Source organism: Canis lupus, chromosome 2, assembly GCF_003254725.2.
Source record: "Canis lupus dingo isolate Sandy chromosome 2, ASM325472v2, whole genome shotgun sequence".
Classification (NCBI taxonomy): Eukaryota; Metazoa; Chordata; class Mammalia; order Carnivora; family Canidae; genus Canis; species Canis lupus.
Window position 1 is genome coordinate 53,322,608 of NC_064244.1, and position 21,332 is coordinate 53,343,939.

Here is a 21,332-nt window from a genome sequence, read left to right on the forward strand (position 1 = left end):
TTATTTTTATTTTTTTAAAAAGACTTTATTCATGAGAGACACAGAGAGAAAGAAAGAGAGGCAGAGACACAGGCAGAGGGAGAAGCAGGTTCCATGCAGGGAGCCCGATGTGGGACTCGATCCTGGGACTCTGGGATCACACCCTGAGCCAAAGACAGATAGATGCTCAACCGCTGAGCCACCCAGGCATCCCTGGTTTTTAGTTTAAAGGAAAGAAGTTTATTGTCGAGTGGTAAGGAAACCAAGTAAACTGGGGAGATTTTCCCTAAAATATGTTTCTGGAGCCCAGGTGGCTTAGTCATTTAAGCATCTACCTCTTGATTTCAGCTCAGGTCTTGATCTTAGGTCTTGATTTTTTTTTTTTAAGATTTTAATTCATTCATGAGAGACAGAGACATAGGCAGAGTGAGAAGCAGGCTCCCCACATGGAGCCTGGGATCCCCACATTTTTTATTTTTTATTTTTAGTTAAAACCAAACAGTGATTAGAAATCATAACAGTGTATATAGTTAGCTGTATATTGCTTGTGTCTCTTAATAAATCATAGGTGTTCATGTTCTGCCTCTACAGAGCACCTCAGAGTCCACAATGAGTTGTTTAATTTCTCTAAAAGAACTACTAGAATAAGCTTTCTTTTCCTTCCTTCCTTCCTTCCTTCCTTCCTTCCTTCCTTCCTTCCTTCCTTCTCTTCCTTCTCTTCCTTCTCTTCCTTCTCTTCTCTTCCTTCTCTTCCTTCACTTTTAAATATTTTATTCATGAGACACAGAGAGAGGCAGAGGCATAGGCAGAGGGTGAAGCAGGCTCCATGCAGGAAGCCTGATGTGGGACTTGATCCCAGATCACGACCTGAGCCAAAGGATGACACTCAAGCACTGAGCCACCCGGGTGCCCCTCTTTTTTGTGTTTTTTTCTATTAAAGATATTACATAAAAAGCAGAAAAGCTCAGTAATTAGGAAGTTGGATTTTGGAAATCAAATAGACCTTGGTTTAGATTCCAGCTCTTTTATTTGCTAATTATGACCTTGGATAAGTCAGCTAAGATCTTGAACTCAGGTTCTTTTTCTCTGTGATGGTTTTTTTTTTTTTTTTTTTTTTTGTGATGGGTTTAACACCTTTTAATAGGTCTATTTTCAGTATTAAATGAGATAATGCATTTGTTGGACTTAAAATTTTTATCACTTAGTAAGTAATAAATGATAGCTCTTCCTGTGTTATTAATTACGATTCTTCAGAAGGAGAATAGGCAAGTCCACCTGTAGCTTCCTAACCATCTATATAGAAGTCAATTTAACCATTTAAAATTTAAGGAAGATGAAAGGAAAATGCTGCAGACTACCGAGGGAATTTGGGCTGATTCTCAAAACACAGTTACAACTTACACAGTTCTATGTTGATTAACTTTTCATTAATGTTCTAAAAATCGGGCAGCCCCGGTGGCGCAGTGGTTTAGTGCCGCCTGCAGCCTGGTGTGATCCTGGAGACCGGGGATCGAGTCCCACATCGGGCTTCCTGCATGGAGCCTGCTTCTCCCTCTGCCTGTGTCTCTGCCTCTCTCTTCGCTCTCTCTGAATGAATGAATAAATAAATCTTTAAAAAAAAAAAATGTTCTAAAAATCTCTGCGTTGCATATAGGAACTTAAATGTGGAATGGATGAATAATTTGTAGGGAAAAAGACCATTTTATATAACTTCATTTATGCTTTAAAAGGTAGACGTTAAAAAAAAAAGGTAGATGTTTTCATTTTTTAGAATAACATGCATTTTGTATTTGTAGATAAAGGTCAGTCTTTAAGGCCTGAGATAAATGAAGATGAAGGCAATAAGGAACAGAAACTTCCTTGCATACAAAACATTGATGACATTGTGGATTTATCCTCCATTGAAAAGGCTGAGAACAGAACTGACCCTATGCTTTTATCAAGGTATTTTTCTATACCCTTACTGGCTTCGTTTACATCTTCTGTTACTGAGAGGGGAGTGTGAAGTCTCCAACTCTAATTATGAATTTGCCTGTTACTCTTTTCTGCTCAATTTTTTTTTTCATGTCTTTTGAAGCTCCTGTTAGGTACCTACATATCTAAGATTGTTGTATCTTGATGAAATCACCCTTTTATCATTCGTGTGTGTTATTTGATATTGCTGTTTGTTTTCGTGCTTACTTTGCTACAGCTGTTGTCTTATGGTTGTTAGTGTTTGCATGGGTTTCTTTTTCCTTTTCCGTTTCCTTTTCCGTTTCCTTTTCCTTTTCCTTTTCCTTTCCTAGCGAGCACAAGGGTGGCACAAGTTAGAGGTGGAGAGAGAGGAAGAGAAAATCCCAAGCAGGCTCCACTCTCAGCACAGAGCCCGACACAGGGCTTGATATTATGACCCTGAGATTATGACCTAAGCTGAAATCAGAAGTGGGATGCTTAACCAGCTGAGCCATGCTGGTGCCTCTGACTGGCTTATTTTACTTAGCATAATGTTTTCAGGTTTCACCTGTGTTGCAGCATATGATGATGTTTTCTTCTTTTTTTATGGCTAAATAATATTCCATCGTGTGCATGTATCACATTTTCTTTATTCTTTCATCTGTCAGTGAACATTTAGATTGTTTCCATCTCTCAGCTCTTTTAAATATTACTCTAATAAACATTGGAATGCAGATAGCTATTTGAGGTCTTATTTCCATTTCTTATAGATAAATACCCAGAAGAGGGATTGATGAATCATATAGTTCTGTTTTTAATTTTTTGATATTTTATTATTTTTTTAAGGTAATCTCAACCCCCATTGTGGGGCTCATACACACAACCCCAAGATTGAGAGCCACATGCTCTACTGACTGAGCCAACCAGGCATCCCTCTATTTTTAATTTTTTGAGGAGCCTCCCTGCTCTTTGTCACAGTGGCTATGCTGTTTTACCTTCCCATCAGCAGTGCACAGAGATACCAGTTCTTTTTTTTTTTTCTTAAGATTTTATTTATTTATTCATGAGAGGCAGAGGCATAGAGAAGCAGGCTCCATGCAGGAAGCCCGATGTGGGACTCGATCCTGGAACTCTGGGATCACACCCTGAGCCAAAGGCAGACGCTCAACTGCTGAGCCACCCAGGTGTCCCAGATACCAGTTTTCCATGTCCTCACCAATACTTGTTATTTTCTATTTTCTTTGTGTTTTGAAAACGGTTATTCAGACCTGTGTGAGGTGATACTTCATTGTGGTTTTTGCTATGTATATATTTTTATTTAATTTATTTATTTATGAGACACAGAGTGAGAGAGGCAGAGACACAGGCAGAGGGAGAAGCAGGCTCTTTGCTGCCGAGAGCCTGATGTGGGACTCGATCCCAGGACCCCAGGATCACGCCCTGAGCCAAACGCAGGTGCTCAACCACTGAGCCACCCACGTGCCCCTTCATTATAGTTTTGATTTGCATTTCCTTAATTAGTGATATTGAGGATCTTTACATATACTTATTGGCTGTTTGTGTGTTGTCTTTGGAGAAATGTCTCTTCATTTCCTTTTCATATTTTTAATTAGGTTATTTTAATTGAATTATAGCATTCCTTTTATATTTTAGATATTAAGCTTGTGTCAGATAGTTTACAAATATTTTCTCCCATTCCATAGGTTGTCTTTTGATTTCGTTGATTATTTCCTTTGCTGTGCTGAAGCTGTTTAGTTTGATATTGTCCCACTTGTCTCTTTGTGCTAGTTTTTTCATCAGTTTGGAAGATTAATAGTTTCTTTGAAGCTGAGCCATGGACCTTGGGTCCTTAATTTGCTAAGTGATGGACATCTAAATTATGACTTCAGAGATACAACTAATTTCATAAACTACATGCAAAAGATACTATGCCTTTTTTTTAGGGGAAAAACAACCCTGTAGTGACTAATATCCTAACTGGTTTTATAAAACAATGAGCTGATTCTAAAATTATTAATCACACAAGAGCAAAGGGTCATGAGTAGTAAATACAATTTGAAAAACAATATTTCTGAGGAGGAAATACATTAATACTCTAAAGCTAGAGTAAAAACATATATATATTTTTTAAAAGTAAAAAAACAAAAAAAAAAGCTAGAGTAATTATAGCAGTGTATTACTGACCCAGGGACAAATTGACACAGGAAAACTGAATATAAAACCTAGGGAATAAAATGTAGGAATCTGTACATAGCAAAGATAGCAGTAGAAATTAGTGAATGAAGATTGAGTGAACTATTCATTAGATGTTAGATCTATCTAATATTAAGTAATACTAAATAATGTTAGATCCTTATTTCACCCTGCATGCTAAATTTCTGATTGATTAAAGGCTACACGTAAAAGGCAAATCTTTAAAACTTTTAGAGAAGGTGTTGGGAAGTATCTTTCTAAAGTCAAGGATTTCTTAAGATATAAAAAGCAAAACTTTAAAAGGTAAAATTGACGAATTTGATTGCAGTAAACTCAGATATTTGGTAAAAGTTTTTATAGAGAAAGTGAAAGACAAGCTACTGTTTGGGATTTTTTTTTTTTTTAATTTTTATTTATTTATGATAGTCACAGAGAGAGAGAGAGAGAGGCAGAGACATAGGCAGAGGGAGAAGCAGGCTCCATGCACCGGGAGCCCGACGTGGGATTCGATCCCGGGTCCCCAGGATCGCGCCCTGGGCCAAAGGCAGGCGCTAAACCGCTGCGCCACCCAGGGTTCCCTGTTTGGGATGTTTTATGGGTAATATCTAATCAAAAAATAATACTTAAAGAGCTCTTACTGATTAGTTGGGAAAAGACAATAGAAAAAATGAGGGGTGGGGAGTCATGCCCATTACCCTATTACCCCATTCCCAGTCCACCTCCCCTCTAGCAACCCTCAGGTTGTTCCCTATAGTAAAGTATTGTCAGCAGGCTCCATGCTCATTCTGGAGCCTGACTCAGGGCTCGATCTCATGATCTTGAGATATGATCTGAGCCTAAATCAAGAGTTGGATGCTTAACAGACCAAGCCACTCAGGCACTCCTGAAGGTACAGTTTTTAATAACATGGTACAAGATGGATCATAGAAAAGCCAAAATATTGATACTGATAATTCTAAAATATGAAATATCATTTTCCGAAGTGGCTTTATATATTAGAAAAGTATTTTAAGTAGTAATAAAACATGTATTACTAAGGATTCTATTCTTCCTGATGTTTTCATCTACTTAGTGGTCAACAAGATGCTGTGTCATCAGCAACTGAAGCTTCAGAATCAAGCCCTTCAGATTTGCCTTCATCAGAAGCTGTAATTAGTGCACTGTGTGAAGTGGATAATGCTGAAAGTAATTGTACAGAAGAAAGCAGTGTTGACCTAAAAAATAAATCACTGTAAGTATTTTACATGGTAGGATTTTAAAATTTATTTGCAAAATTGTAATGATTTCTTAAGAAATGATAATGTTTTCTTTAGGGATTAGAAAGGGATGGTACACCATTTAATGTATAGTTGTACCGTGGTCTGATTGTGACATAAAGGGTTATCACTTTATATTTGATTACAGAAAATTTTCTTTAATATCAAATGTATAATCATGATAGGAATTTTATGCATAGTGGTGACTTACACTGAAATTCTAAAATAATCTGCCTACAGCTCCCCCTGCTTATGTGTGTGCGTGCTGTCTCTCAATAAATTTAAAAAAAATTTTTAAGATTTTATTTATGTATTTGACAGAGAGATAGTGCTCAAGTAGGGGGAGTGAGAGAGGGAGAAGAACCTTGGGATCATGACCTGAGCTGAAGGCAGATACTTAACCAAATGAGCCACCCAGGTGCCCCTAAGTAAAATCTTAAAAAATATTGATGCTGAATAGCTTGTTTTTAACATCTGATAGAATAAATTAGTTACCTCTCTTGGCTCTTTCAGTTGTCTTTGCTATCCTTATTGTAAGTAAGCTTAAGGGACTTCTTTTCTACTTTTGAGTGGGTTTTTAAAGAATTATTTTGAGAATTTTGTTGGATTATACCTGCATATTAGTGCAATTTATTACATAATGTTCATTTTAAATAATGATAAATAATAATTGTTTTTTAGGGAAACTGATCAGTCCAGAAATGTTAAACTGGTAGGAAGAAGACAACTACAGAGACCTAAACCCAATTTATCAAGGGCAGTTGGGAAGAAAACTGTTCTTTCACAAGATAAAACAGATGCAGAGACCAAGACGTTACATGCAGAAACATCAAATGAAAAGGTACGGACTAAAAAACACTTTATGGAAAATAAAATCACAAAAATTTTTCCTAGTTGGGAGTAAAATTGTGTAACTTAAAATAAGTACATGGTAGTGTAACTGATACTAAAACAAAGATACAAGAACTTACATATGAATATTAAATGTGTCTTAATTATTTCCTGTTGATGCATTTAAGAACCTAGGACAAATCATTTCAATTATACTCATTAGCAACAGATCTCTCTCATTTATTTATATAAACTTCGTGTTAAAAACATTTTTAACCAGTTTTTACATAAAATTATATCCACAATCATTTCCCCAAACACAGACGTCCTTTATCCTTCACATAAACTTTGTCTTTCTTTTTATGTATGTAAACATTTTTGTAGTTTTTAATCATAACACAAAATATTTAAAACTTCTTTCTCTGAAACTACTTAATTAACATTTTCTTGGGCTTAATCTTTTAATAGCTGTATCAGATTAACACATTACTGATTTACCTAAGCATTTTTCTAATGGTAGTCATTTAATTTGTTTCCATTTTTTTAACTCCCATAAATAAGAGCAAATGATTTTGTAAATAGCAATTTCTTTTTTTTTTTTTAAGATTTTATTTATTTATTCATGATAGTCACAGAGAGAGAGAGAGAGAGAGAGAGAGAGAAAGAGAGGCAGAGACACAGGCAGAGGCAGAAGCAGGTTCCATGCAGGGAGCCCGACATGGGATTCGATCCCCGGTCTCCAGGATCGCGCCCTGGGCGAAAGGCAGGCGCTAAACCGCTGCGCCACCCAGGGATCCCTAAATAGCAATTTCTTTAGGAAAAAGGCAGAAGATAAATTTCCAAAGGAGATGTGATTAATGGGTCAGAGTATTTTAAATTTATTTGGCTTTTGTTATTGTCAAATGACAGTAAAAAAAAAGAATTTATTTACATTGCTATAGGCACTAAATGAATGTTCCTGTTTATGTATATTTCTGCTAGCATTATATTGTTTAAATTTTTGCTAAAATACATTTTAAAATACTAGCTTTATCCCCTTGTATGTGAAGTATCTTTTTTATTATACTTTTTATAATAAAATTATATTAGTATAATTTTCTGAAAATCAAGAAAATTGAGAAACTACAGATTCATATAAAAATTTTTTTTAAAGATTCATATAAAAATTAAGACAGGGCAGCCCCGATGGCTCAGCGGTTTGGTCCTGCCTTCAGCCCAGGGTGTGATCCTGGAGACCCGGGATTGAGTCCCATGTCAGGGTCTCTGCATGGAGCCTGCTTCTCCCTCTGCCTGTGTCTCTGCCTCTCTCTCTTTGTCTCTAATGAATAAATAAATAAATAAAATCTTAAAAAAAATTAAGACAAAAATTACTTGTAATTTCATTATCCAGATGCAAATAACCTTTTAGCAAATGTCCTTCCAGCTTTTCTATTACAAAATTTAGTATTGTTAATTCAGTTTTGTCCCCTTTGGTGCTTAACATTTCATGAATATTTTTCCATATTATTAAATATTCTTTGAAACTATGGTCTTCAGTGACTTCATAATAGTCTGTCAATGGGTATAACTGAATTTAACCATTTACTCATTATTGGATATTTTGTCTACTCCATAGTGTTTGGTATTTTATATAATGTTCTCGTGAACATTCTTGTACTTTGTCTGAATATTTACTTAGAATAGAGTCTTAGAAATGGTATTAGGGAATGAACATTTTTAAAGCTCTGGAAAGCAAAAGGCTTTCCAGAAAGGGTAGGCCAATTTTTGCTCCTGTCAGTAATAGATGGGATTATGTGTTTTATAATATTCACAACTGCATTGATGATTTTTAAAACTCTATGAACAAAAAATGAAATTCATTGTTTTTAATTTCCATTTATCAAATTTGGACTTTTCTATGTTAAGTTGATAAAATGTAAAAAATTGAATTTATAGAATCACATGGAAAAGGATAAAGTCAATACATTGGACATTTCTGGAATGGATAAAACAGAGAGAGAGAACCCAGAAGCTGAGACTGTTTCTAAGTAAGTATTTAGAAGTAGAGAAACTTGTAGCTTTTAAGAGTGATTGTAATAACTTCTCTACTGGATAATGTCTGAATTTTATTTCCAGTTAGTGTACTTAAGTCTTCTTTTAGGGGCACCTGAGTGGCTCAGCAATTGGGCATCTGCCTTTGGCTCAGAGCATGATCCTGGAGTCCTGGGATCAAGTCCCGCATCGGGCTCCCCACAGGGAGCCTGTTACTCCCTCTGCCTGTGTCTCTGCCTCTCTCTGTCTCTCATGAATAAATAAACAAAATCTTAAAAAAAAGTAGTCTTTTATTTATTTTTATTTTTTTATTTTATTTTTTATTTTTTTAATTTTTATTTATTTATGATAGTCACAGAGAGAGAAAGAGAGAGGCAGAGACATAGGCAGAGGGAGAAGCAGGCTCCATGCATCGGAAGCCCGATGTGGGATTCGATCCCTGGTCTCCAGGATCGCGCCCTGGGCCAAAGGCAGGCGCCAAACCGCTGCGCCACCCAGGGATCCCAAAAAAGTAGTCTTTTAACTATAAGTGTATTGAAACATTTCAGTAGTGTTCTTTGTGTTACTGGAGAAATAAATTATGATACAAATCCATTGAGTTAACAATTAAATTTCTTCCTCTACTTATTAACAAGATTTTAACAAAGTTTTGTTAGCTTAATTAATGGTTATGCTGGGTAGTTTTATTTACAGCAGGAGATGTCAAGAGGGAATATTTAACTTGGAATGTAGATTCTTATTCTAATATGAATCTGAGCCATTGGATTCTGGACTATATTTATGATCTTTGTGTAGTACCCTGGAGGTATACATGAAAAACTAGTATTCTTAGTGGAGAATAGTATTAAATATGTGTCAGGTATAGATTTTTTTCAGTTTTGTGAGCAAGTGATTTTTATATTTAGGGTTCCGGGATTATGTTTGTTCCAAAGTATTAGGGTATAGAAATGTATCTTTTTTTTTAAAAAAGATTTTATTTTATTTTTTTATTTATTCATGAGAGACACAGAGCAAGAGAGAGAGAGGCAGAGACACAGGCAGAGGGAGAAGCAGGCCCCATGCAGGGAGCCCGACATGGGATTCGATCCCGGGTCTCCAGGATCACACCCCGGCCTGCAGGCGGCACTAAACCACTGCGCCACCAGGGCTGCCCAGAAATGTATCTTTGAAGATGTTTTTGAGGACACTTGTTATTATATTTGTTTTCCAAATTGTTTACTTATACCTTGGAGAATGGAATACTGAAAACAAATATGGGATTTCAGAATAACCATGATTTTATTCTCTTGTAGTTCTAGCTTGAATGAAAAACTTTGTGTGCAGGAAGATGATCAAACAAAGGCTCTCAGACCAGCACGACTGAGGGGCCGATTGCAAAGGCCAAAGCCAAATGTACGTAAAGCTGCTGAAAGAAAAGAAATTCTTGCATCACAGGAAAAAATTGAGGCCAACGTAAAAAAGAATGAAAGTGAATCCTGTATTGCTAGAGAGGTAAGTACTCTGATTCATACCAGTTTTTTTTGTAAAACAACTGCTTAAGCCTTCTTTAACCCCCACCCATTTAAACCGCAAGACTATACAATTGTGTACATTGCGTATTTAAAACTCTCAGAGCCAGTAGCTCTGCTACTTGTAAAGCCACTTAATCACAATCTAGATTTTGAGTATTTTCATAATGGAGCATCTGCTTTGATGATACCTTATGTTTGACTTGACTCCCCCCCGTCCATCATTTAGATGTTTGAATTACACTTCTTTTTTGAAAATATAGCTAGGTAGGTGAATTTTAACTCTGGCTTAAACAGCTTCCTTCTAAAATAGAATTCCAATAACAAAGATTATAAATTTTAGGTTATTTACATAGTAACTAGTTTTTGTGTTAAGAGTAAGAATTCAGGTCATAGTTTGAGATTTGAATTTCTTTTGTTATAATTCTCAAAGTCTATACTGTAATGGTAATAATCAGAAGATAGACCCCTGGGAATAATTCTAACAGATGAGACTAGAGTGTGTAGTAACTTGTTTCTGATTAGGAGAGAAAGGATGGGGGTTTTGAGATAAGGTAGAAGGTGGCAGCTTATGAAATTTTTAAAGATATTTAAGTAATATTAAAAAGTGTCCCTTGAATATCATTATATAGTTTTGAAATGTTCAGCATTTTCCCTGTACTCAAATTGGATAAGATTTTCAATGCAACTTTTTTATAAATGGGTGGCTCATTGTGAAATCTTAAAAATATGTTTGTTATTAAGAGTCCTGAACAAATAGAAGATAAGTCAAGTAAAGATTTTGACTTTGAAGACATCATATCACAATCTGAGAAAGAAGATGATTTTTTTCAGATGAATGTTAATGAATGTCTAAGGTAAGCATCAACTTATTGGTTATGTAATCTTTGAATTTTGTATAAAGTTTTAGAAGTATTTGATTTGTTTATTAAAACAAAAGCAAGAAAAAATAAAAGCAAATCATACTGATTTGTTATCTGTATCAAATTACATAATATTCACAAATATAACTTCATTTTTCAAGGCAATTTATGTCATAGCTTTCATGCTAATTTCTGTTATGTGTGATTTGATGAGTTAATTTACTCATAAATTAGACCCGAATTAAAAAAAAAATTAGACCTGAATTAGCAATTAACAGTATCAGTTAACATGCATATTAGATTAAATGTATATGTCCAGATGTGAAATGCAGCTTATTATATTTGCTTCTTTGGATTAGATTGATCTACATATGACCTTTATTTAAGGTTCACAGAAATTTTATGTAGAAACTCATACGTCTCTTAGCCACATGTGGCTCTTTATATTTGTTATTTCCCCTCTGGATGGTACCTAACAAAATCAGTGGAACTATTAGAATACTTTTGAAAATGTCTTTGGAATGTTCAATGTATACAAAAGTAGTGAGAACAGAATAATGGGACTCTCACAAACTACTATGCAGTTTCAACTATTACTAGAATTTTAAGAATCTTTACATTTAAAGTCTGGGCTTTCTTATACTCTCTTGTTTATTTTTTTATTTATTTTTATTTATTTTTTACTCTTTTTTAAATTTTTATTTATTTATTTATTATTATTATTTTTTACTCTCTTGTTTAGATCATACTTCCTTCTATCTGGCTATTTGAGATGCTGCTCAAATCTGGCCATTTAATTTTGTTGCTTAACTCTTAAGACAAGGCATATATCTGGATGAAGGATAATAGGGGCAAAGAGGTAGGCATAGTAGGCACAGATTGGTCCAGCTCCAATGCAGAGGACTGGAGACTTGGCCAGTATTTGGGAAGGATCATATGCATGACAATTAGAAACTGTTCAGAGCCACTTGGCCACTACTCTAATTGACCTTACTGATTTCTCTTTATACATATCTCTGTATGAGTAGGTATATTTATTTTATTTTATTTTTCATTAAAGATTTTATTTATTTATTCATGAGAGAGACCGGCAAAGGGAGAAGCAGGCTCCTCACAGGAGCCCAGTGTGGGACTTGATCCTAGACCCAGGGATCACTATTCCCTGAGTCAAAGGCAGACACTCAACCGCTGAGCCACCTATCAGCCACCGTCCTGATATATTTATTTAAAAAATTTTAAATTTCAAAACATGGTGTTCCCCCCTCTTTTAATTTTTAGGTTTTACCCAGAGCTGCCTGAGGCATTAATTAATTAATTAATTAATTAATTAATTAATTAATTAATTTTATTTGAGAATTCCTGGTCTTTCAGTAGTATTTTCCCAACCATTCTCTCTTCAGCTGGCAATATGGTTTAAAATTTGATTGTGTGTCTTTCTTTTTTATTATTTAGTATTCAAGAGGATAATAAAGTCCCAGTTCTAAAGACTCGATTTCAGAAACCAAAACCAAATATAGGAAGAGGAGCTAGAAGAAGAGAAGTTTTCTCAAAGGAGGAGGTGTCAGAGGAGATTGTTGCATCTGAGCAGTTCACGGCACCTTTGAGGGAAACTGTGAGAGTGGAAGAAACCTTACCAAAGGAGAGAGTATCCGTAGAGGCTAGTACTACTAATACTACTAAGGAAATGGAGTCATATTTAAAAAAAACTGGAAGAGACAACTCTCCCAGAGAGAAGATACCAGAAATAATGGATAATAGTGTGGAAATGGAGACAGATTTGAAAGAAACTGGAAGGGAAGTTTCCCCAGGGGACAGTGTATCAGAGGTGTCTGATGTCACTGAGGAAAGAGTGATAAATTTGAAAGAAACTGAAAGAGCGGTTTCACCAAGAGATACTACATTGGAGGTATCTGAGCTCACTGAGGAAAGAGTGATAAATTTGGAGGAAACTGGAAGAGAGGTTTCCCCAAGGGATATTACATCGGAGGTATCTGAGCTTACTGAGGAAAGAGTGATAAATTTGGAAGAAACTGGAAGAGAGGGTTCCCCAAGGGATACTATATTGGAGGTATCTGAGCTCACTGAGGAAAGAGTGATAGATTTGGAAGAAACTGGAAGAGCGGTTTCTCCAAGGGATAGTATATCGGAGGTATCTGAGCTCACTGAAGAAAGAGTGATAAATTTGGAAGAAACTGGAAAAGACGTTTCTCCAAGGGATACTATATTGGAGGTATCTGAGCTCACTGAGGAAAGAGTGATAAATTTGGAAGAAACTGGAAAAGAGGTTTCTCCAAGGAATACTATATTGGAGGTATCTGAGCTCATGGAGGAAAGAGTGATAAATTTGGAAGAAACTGGAAGAGAGGCTTCCCCAAAGGATACTATATCGGAGGTATCTGAGCTCACTGAGGAAAGAGTGATAAATTTGGAAGAAACTGGAAGAAGAGAAATATCCTTACAGGAAAATGCACCAGAGGTCAGCACTACAGATGAAGTAGAAACAGGTTTAGAAGAAACTAGAAGCGAGATTTCTATAAGGGAGAATGTTCCAGAGATGGTTGATGCCACTGAGGAGAGAGAAATACATTTGGAAGAAACTGAAAAAGGAGAAATAGACATAGAAGGAGAAGTCAAGACTCAAGGTGAAATGGAGACAGACTGGAAAGAAATTGGAAAAGAAACTTCCCCAAGGGAAAAGGTACCAATGGATATCAGTGCCATAAGGGAAAAGGAGATTGATTTGAAAGAAACTGAAGAAAGAAACCTTTCTCTGATGGAAAAGGAATCAGGAAAGATAACTGCTATTGAAGAAACAGAAGCAGATTTGAAAGAAACTGGAGGAGACATTTCCTTGAGGGAAAGCAGATCAGAAGAGATTAGTCCTCCTGAAGAAATGGCTGCAGATTTGGAAAAAACTGGAAAAATAGACATTTCTTTAAGGAAAAATGGAGCAGAGGAGACTAAGACCTCAAGACAAACTGAGACTGGTTTAATACAAAGCAATAGTAGTTGCTGTAGCACTGTGCCTTCACTAAATATCAAAGTATGTATTTTTCTGGTCTTTATAAAATTTTGAACACTTTTTCATAGAAAATTATCAAAATGAAAATTGTGATTATTGCTTTTAAATCCCACAACATTTAAAATCTCTAAAAGCTTAAAGTCTTTCTCAGCTGTAAATTCTATGTTTTAGGACCTTAAACTATGTATCTTTAAAAAAATAATTTAAAATATTTAATTATGGAGAAGTAAACCATTCTTAATGTAAGTTTGAAGTTATTCTTTTAGCTAAAAGGAGTGTAGGGGGTTGGACTGAATTTGTGCTAACGCTAGTATGAACATACATTAGAATTATTTCTTTTGACCACATCTTTCTAAGTTTTTATTTATTTAGAGCAAGGGGAAGGAGTAGAAGGAGAAAGACAATCCCAAGCAGACTGCATTGAGCAGGGAGTCCAATGTGGGGTTCCATCTTATAACCCTGAGATCATGACCTGAGCCTAAACTAAGAGTTGGATGCTTAACTGACTGAGCCACTCAGGTGCCCCCCTACTCCACTTTTAAATTTTCTTATTTAAAATTTTTTTTCAAATTTTATTTTAGAAAGAGTGAGAATGAGTGTGAATGGGACAGGGGCAGAGAGATACAGAATCTCAAGCAGGCTCCATGGTCATCATGAAGCCCAGTGTGGGGCTTGATCCCACGACCTCGGGATCATGACCTGAGCTGAAATCAAGAGTTGGACTCCCAACTGACTGAGCCCCTAAAATTTCCTTTTGTTAAAAGTTTCCAGTTGAGGTACTTGGTTATTAGCTCAGTTGGTGGATCAATCATACAACCTTTTTTTTTTTTTTAAGATTTTATTTATTTATCCATGAGAGACACAGAGGGACACAGGAAGAGGGAGAAGCAGGCTCCATGCAGGGAGCCCGACGTGGGACTCGATCCCGATCCCGGGTCTCCAGAATCACACCCTGGGCTGAAGGCGGCGCCAAACCGCTGATCTACCCAGGCTGCCACCCCCCCTTTTTTTTAAGCATGTGACTCTTGATCTTGGGGTTGTAGGTTTGAGCCATATGTTGAGTATAGAGATTACTTAAAAATGAGATCTTTAAGAAAAAAAAGTTTCCAGTTACTGGAAGTTCACACTGTTGTGACATTTTCCATTTGTGCTGATTTACTTTGGTTGATTTCTATGACTTCCTCCAGAACATTAGCAGTGAAGTACTGTCCATGGTGCATACACCTGAAGAAGAAACAAATTCTGAAAAGGAACTATCAGATCACTTGAGCCGTTTGAAAACTTTGCAGATTTCTGAACCTGATAAAACAGAAGACCAGGGGATACTATCTTCAGATGTTCCAGAGCAGTTTTCAGATACTAATTTAAGGTACAAGTGTATTGATCTGTGTGCTTTTAAAGACAAAGCGTTTAGAGTTATAGTTTCAGATTGTGTGAAACTAAGTAAGGTTTTAAGACCTATCCTCTATAGCATAGTGTTCTAGATTTTAAGCTGGGTTTGGGATGATTGGAAGGGAATTTTAAGGTCGTCGTGACAGTAGATTGAGAGAATTAACTAACATCGGAATTTTACGTTATACACAATCCTATGTCAACGGTGTGAGAAAACCTGTATTTTTGCAAAGATGTTATTTGTAGGCTTATATTTGGATTGTAGTCATGTTTTTCAGGATCTACCAAATAGTCTAGTTTGTTTTCCTGTGAAGAATTAGAATTAATATTTACTGCTAGTTTCTCAAGTTGTCCTTCAACTCTGTTCTCATTGCCCCTTCAACTCATTCTAAAGGTTGATAATCCTTTTTCCAAAAGCAAATCTCTTCATCAAGAGCAGAAGCCACTTGAAGTTAGACCAGCACCTTTTGTGAGAAGTCGATTCAAAAGACCAAAACCAAACTTAGCAAGAGCAACTTTAAAGAGAGAGACTACAGAAGCAGAAAAACATGTACGTGGGAAGAAATTGGAAACTGATAAAACTGAGATAGTTGTGGTACCACAGAGCAGTGAAGAGATGAATACTTCCCCTTCTCAACATGTGAGTACTATTCAAGGTGGATGTTTTTTGTGTTAGCTCTTATGGTTATTAAAGTAAAAGAACTGGGAGTAACATTTCACAAATATTTTCTCTTGTAATTTCTGCTGCCTGTGGTACTGTTCTTGCTGTACTTAATGTCCCTCATATGCCATGTGGTTTTATAAGAATCTCGTAGGTCTCACAATGGGCAGATATGTCATGGGAAGGAATTTAAGAAGCCTAGGCTCCAGTTTTGACCCTTTATTCATCATGTGACCGTAGCCAATGATGCGGCTGGCTTCTTCACAGGAAAAACTGAGATTGATAGTCATTCTTTATTTTACTTGGTTGTTAAGGTGAAATAAAGAGTTAGAAGCTTGATGGGAATTAAAGGAGATATTTTATTTACTTTGTTAACTTGGTCCATAACAAATTAAGATCGTGTGATACAATATCATAAACTTTGAAAGGAAGTGTTAACACTCCTAAGTTGATTGTTCTAAGCATGTAAGTACTTTTTTTGGCCATATAGATGGAAACAGGTACATGAAGAGATACTCAACATCGCTGATCATCAGGAAAATGCAAATCAAAACCACAATAAGCTATCATCTTACATCAGACAGAATAATATCAGAAAGACAAGAAATAGCAAGTGTCGGCAAAGATGTGGAGAGAAACTGTCATGCACTATTAGTGGGAATGTAAATTGATGCAACCACTGTGGAAAACAGTGTGGATATTCTTTAAAAAATAAGGATCCAGGAATTCTAGTAGTGGACATTTGCCCAAAGAATATGGAAAGAGGGATCCCTGGGTGGCGCAGCGGTTTAGCGCCTGCCTTTGGCCCAGGGCACAATCCTGGAGACCCGGGATCGAATCCCACATCGGGCTCCCGGTGCATGGAGCCTGTTTCTCCCTCTGCCTGTGTCTCTGCCTCTCTCTCTCTCTCTCTCTGTGTGACTATCATAAATAAATAAATAAAAATAATAAAAAAAAAGAATATGGAAAGATTTGGGCAAATGTCCACTACTAGAATTCCTGGATCCTTATTTTTTAAAGAACATCCACACTGCTTTCCACAGTGGTTGCATCAATTTACATTCCCACTAATGGACCCTTATGTTTATCATAGTATTATTTACAGTAGACAAGATAGGAGGGCAACCGAAGTGTCTACCAATAGATGAATGGATAAGGAAAATGAGTTATGTATGTACAATGAAGTGTTACCCAGCCATTAAAAAAAAAAAAAAAAAAAGAGAGATGTTGCCATTTACAGTAACATGGATGGGCCTAGGAGTCCATTTTGCCAAGTGAAGTATTATGCTAAGAGAAATAAGCCAGACAGAGAAAGGCAAATACCATCTAATTTCACTTAACATGTGGACTCTAAAAAACAACAAAAAACCAGAAGCAGATTCAAATACAGAGAATAAACTGGTGGTTGCCAGAGGAGAAGAGGGTGGGAGGATGGAGGAAATAGGAAAAGGGGATTAAGAGATATAAACTTCCCAGGGCTCCTGGCTGACTTAGTTGGTAAACCATGCAACTCTTGATCTTCGGGTTATAAATTTGAACCCCATGTTAGGTGTAGAGATTACTTAAAATCTTCAAGAAGTACAAACTTTCAGTCCTGAAATAGGTCACAGAGAAAAAAAAGTATAGCATAGGGAATATAGTTAATAATATAGTAATTGTGAATGGTGGCAGGTAGTGACTATACTTACCATGGTGAATATTGAGTAATGTAAAATTGTTGAGTCACTGTGTTGTAAAACTAATAAAGCATGGTATGTCAACTATATTTCAATAATTAATAAAGACTAGTTCACAAAAAATAATAAAAGAATGAATTTTCTAAAAGTACCATTTTGGAGGATGGCTGGGTGGCTCAGTGGTTGAGCGTCTGCCTTTGGCTCAGGTGGTGATCCCAGTGTCTTGGGATCAAGTCCTGCACTGGGCTCCACAAAGGGAGCCTGCTTCTCCCTCTATGTCTCTGCCTCTCTCTCTCTCTCTCTCTCTCTCTCTCTCTCTCCCCGTGTCTCTCATGAATAAATAAATAAAATCTTGAAAAAAATGATTGTAGAAGAACCATTTTGGATTAAAATTCTTTTATGGTTTTATTTTGTTTTTTTAAAATATTTTATTTATTTATGAGAGACAGAGAGAGAGGGAGAGAGGCAAAGATAGGCAGAGGGAGAAGCAGGCTTCTCACACGGAGCCCAGTGTGGGACTCCATTCCAGGACCCAAGATCATGCTCTGAGCCGAAGGCAGCTGCTCAACCCGCTGAGCCACCCAGGCGTCCCAAAATTCTTCTTTTATGTTTTAAAGTAGCTTATTAGTTCTGGGGCTCCTGAGTAACTCGGTTGTTTAAGCATCTGACCCCTGATTTCAGCTCAGGTCTTTATTTCAGGATCGTGAGTTCAAGACTGGTGTGGATCTTACTTAAAAATAAATAAGCTTTGCACAATGGCAGTATCATAGCCAGTGAGGTTTATCTGAGGCGTGATTATTGCTAATTGAAATATAAAATAGAATAGCTTAGCTCTTACTATGTTTGACAATTTGTACTTTTTCTTCTTATATGTTAAGAGGTATAATTTTTTTTATTATTTTATCTGATTATAAAAATTTCCAATTGAAAAAATTTGTAATCTAAAATACGAGAGTCCATTGTAATGTCCCATTTCTCTCTCCCAAGCTAATCAATCATGTAGCTATTTTGAGTATATCCACCCAACCCTTTCTGTATAGGAATTTATATATAAATAATAAAATGTGTTGGTATTTTCATTGTTTTCCAAAAATGGCATAATAACTTTTCATTTTTTCACTTAATACAGTATTATTTTTGGATCCGTATATACAAATTTATCTTCTAAATGGCTCTGGACTTTTCCATTATAAACAAATTATAATTTATTTAATACTCTACTGATAGGTTTGTCTTGTTTCCAGTTTTTTATTTTGTTCTTGCTTTTTTGGAGGGCTATTAAATCGGTATAGTAAATATCCTTGTGTATAATTTTCTGTATACTTGAGTATTTTTATAAGATACATTTCTAAAAGTAGAAGTGCTGGGAATTAAAACTTTTGGTGGATACTGTTGTCTTCTATATAGACTTGACCAGTTTATTTTGCTAGTAGTATATAAAAGTTCTTGTTTCCCTATATTTTTATCAACCCTTGATGAAATTTTTCTTACCGGCCTTCTAGGGTGTGGCTTCCCTAACGACATCAAGAGAAAAAGACAAATCAGGTTACAGGCAGGAGGAGGCTGTGATATTACCATGTATACAGACTGAAAAGGACCTTTCACCTGCGAGTTCTTGTGATCCTGAAGAGAAGGCTCAGCCTACAAAGGCCCAGGAAAAGGAATTAGTTGTTTCTATGAGGTAAACAGTGATACTTCGAGAATCTAAACTATACTTAAAAAAAAAAAAAAAAAAAAAAAAGAAATTTGAGAGAGAAATCTTTCAAGTATTTCTTCTTTTTTTTTTTTAAAGATTTATTTATTCATTCATTCAGAGAGAGAGAGAGAGAGGCAGAGACACAGGCAGAGGGAGAAGCAGGCTCCATGCAGGAAGCCCAATGTGGGACTCGATTCCGGGGTCTCCAGGATCACACCCCAGGCTGCAGGCGGCGCTAAACCGCTGCGCCACCGGGGCTGCCCTATTTCTTCATTGTTATTCAGATCTGTTACTTTATTTCATTTCATTTATTTCTTTTATTTCTTTTACTTTATTTTATTTATTATTATTATTTTTAAAGATTTTATTTATCCATTCATGAGGGACACAGAGAGAGGCAGAGACACAGGCAGAGGGAGAAGCAGGCTCCATGCAGGGAGCCCGATGTGGGACTTGATCCTGGAACCCCAGGATCACACCGTGGGCTGAAGGCAGATGCTCAACCGCTGAGCCACCCAGGCGTCCCATGTTACTATATTTTAAAAGTGAATACCAAGCATACTTGACTGACTTTCTTTCTTTCTTTCTTTCTCTCTCTCTCTCTTTCTTTCTTTTTCCTTCCTTCCTTCCTTCCTTCCTTCCTTCCTTCCTTCCTTCCTTCCTTCCTTCCCTCCTTCCCTCCTTCCCTCCTTCCCTCCTTCCCTCCTTCCTCCTTCCTTCCTTCCTTCCTTCCTTCCTTCCTTCCTTCCTTCCTTCCTTCCTTCCTTCCTTCCTTCCTGATTTATTTTTTTGAGAGAGAGGTAAGTGCTCAGGGAGAGGGGCAGAGGGAGAGAGTCATAAGTAGACTCCACGCTAAGCTCAGAGTCCTACATGGGGATTGATCTCTTCACCCTGAGATTACAACTTGAGCTGAAACCAAGAGTTGAATGCTTAACTGACTGTGCCCCCCAGACGCTCCAAGGTTACTTCATTTATTTTTATTCATATGTCAGACTGCCTAAAATAGAAAACACATTGAGTTACACTTTTTAATGCTTCCCTGCTTGTATTCACTGTTAGCTACTTAAGGATTTATACAAATCATTGCATTTAAAAATACATGTTTGTAAGGATTATATTCATTATCTTCTTAAATATTGTAGTAGAAGACTTATTTACCATTTTAACCATTTTTTATGTATGTTATCTAGTGGCATTATCGTACATTTGCATTGTTTTGCAACAGTTACCTCATGTATCTCCTGAACATTTTCATCTTCTCAAACTAAAACTCTATCCATTAACAAGACCACCTCATCCCTCCTCTTCTATTCCCTGACAGCTACCTTTGTACTTTCTGTCTCTGTGAATTTGAATCTTTTAGCTACCTCATATAAATTCATAGCCTTTTGAAAATTAACTATTTTTTATTTTTATTTTTTTTTTTGAAAATTAACTATTTTTTAAATAAAAGAAGATATACTTATCAATATAATTTGGTTTTCCTCTAATTGCACAAAAATGTATAGTTTATGAAAGGAGACTCAAGTTTTATGATTTTAGTTTTCATTTTTTTACAATCTAGTTCCCTCTCTCCCTATCCTCTTTTTTTAGGGCTCAAAATACAAATACTTTCCAGCAAGAAGTGAAGGAAAGCATTATCCCACCTGCTCGAATAGTAAGGAGCCGACTTCAGAGACCCAGACCAAACATAAGAAAGACTGGACAGAGGCAGATAGGAAAAAGTGAAGCTGAAGGCATCCTTAAGGAAGAAAGAACAATTGTACAAAAAGATGAAACTAAAAAACTCTTGACTGTGGTGAGTTATTGTTACATAATTAAATTGAGCCTTTTAATGCATTTTGAAACACAAAATGACAACTCACACTGGGCTTAGAATATAGGTATCTGACACCTCTGCTCAATGAGTATATAACATACCTAGTTCTGTTCCAGATTTACCATTCTGGATTTTTTTTTAAAAGTGAAAATAGATATATTTTTTCCCTAACTAATGAACCTGTTCATTGTGAAAATGTTCAGTTAGTACAAAATATAATGATTATCCTGGTCATAACACCCTTAGGTAATCACTGAAAACCTTTTGACGTACCTTACTAGGTATATCTCCATGCATACATGTGTGTACACTAATGTAACTTTAAATAATAAAATCACTGGGGCACCTGGCTTACTTAGGTGGTAGAGCATGCAACTCTTGATCTTGGGTTTGTAAGTTTAAGCCCCACTGGGTATAGACATTACCTAAACATAAAATATTTTAAAAATTAATAAATAATTGTGTGCATGTTA

The 21,332-nt window shown here is 36.2% G+C and overlaps 1 protein-coding gene and 1 non-coding gene across 5 annotated transcripts in view; both read left to right on the plus strand.

Moving 5' to 3' along the window:
• Positions 1 to 21,332, plus strand: part of BDP1 (B double prime 1, subunit of RNA polymerase III transcription initiation factor IIIB) — an 88,631-nt gene that overhangs the window by 25,494 nt on the left and 41,805 nt on the right. For all 4 annotated transcript variants that reach the window (XM_025447331.3, XM_035713940.2, XM_035713939.2 and 1 more), the window contains exons 11-21: positions 1,776 to 1,923; positions 5,177 to 5,335; positions 6,042 to 6,201; positions 8,127 to 8,218; positions 9,515 to 9,713; positions 10,475 to 10,587; positions 12,046 to 13,636; positions 14,803 to 14,984; positions 15,425 to 15,647; positions 18,847 to 19,025; positions 20,634 to 20,838. In XM_025447331.3, coding sequence (XP_025303116.3) covers positions 1,776 to 1,923; positions 5,177 to 5,335; positions 6,042 to 6,201; positions 8,127 to 8,218; positions 9,515 to 9,713; positions 10,475 to 10,587; positions 12,046 to 13,636; positions 14,803 to 14,984; positions 15,425 to 15,647; positions 18,847 to 19,025; positions 20,634 to 20,838 — 3,251 coding nt within the window. The remainder of the gene's footprint in view (positions 1 to 1,775; positions 1,924 to 5,176; positions 5,336 to 6,041; positions 6,202 to 8,126; positions 8,219 to 9,514; positions 9,714 to 10,474; positions 10,588 to 12,045; positions 13,637 to 14,802; positions 14,985 to 15,424; positions 15,648 to 18,846; positions 19,026 to 20,633; positions 20,839 to 21,332) is intronic.
• On the plus strand, positions 18,089 to 18,235 carry LOC112660699 (U4 spliceosomal RNA). The gene has a single exon (XR_003137143.1). It is a non-coding gene; the product is annotated as a U4 spliceosomal RNA (small nuclear RNA).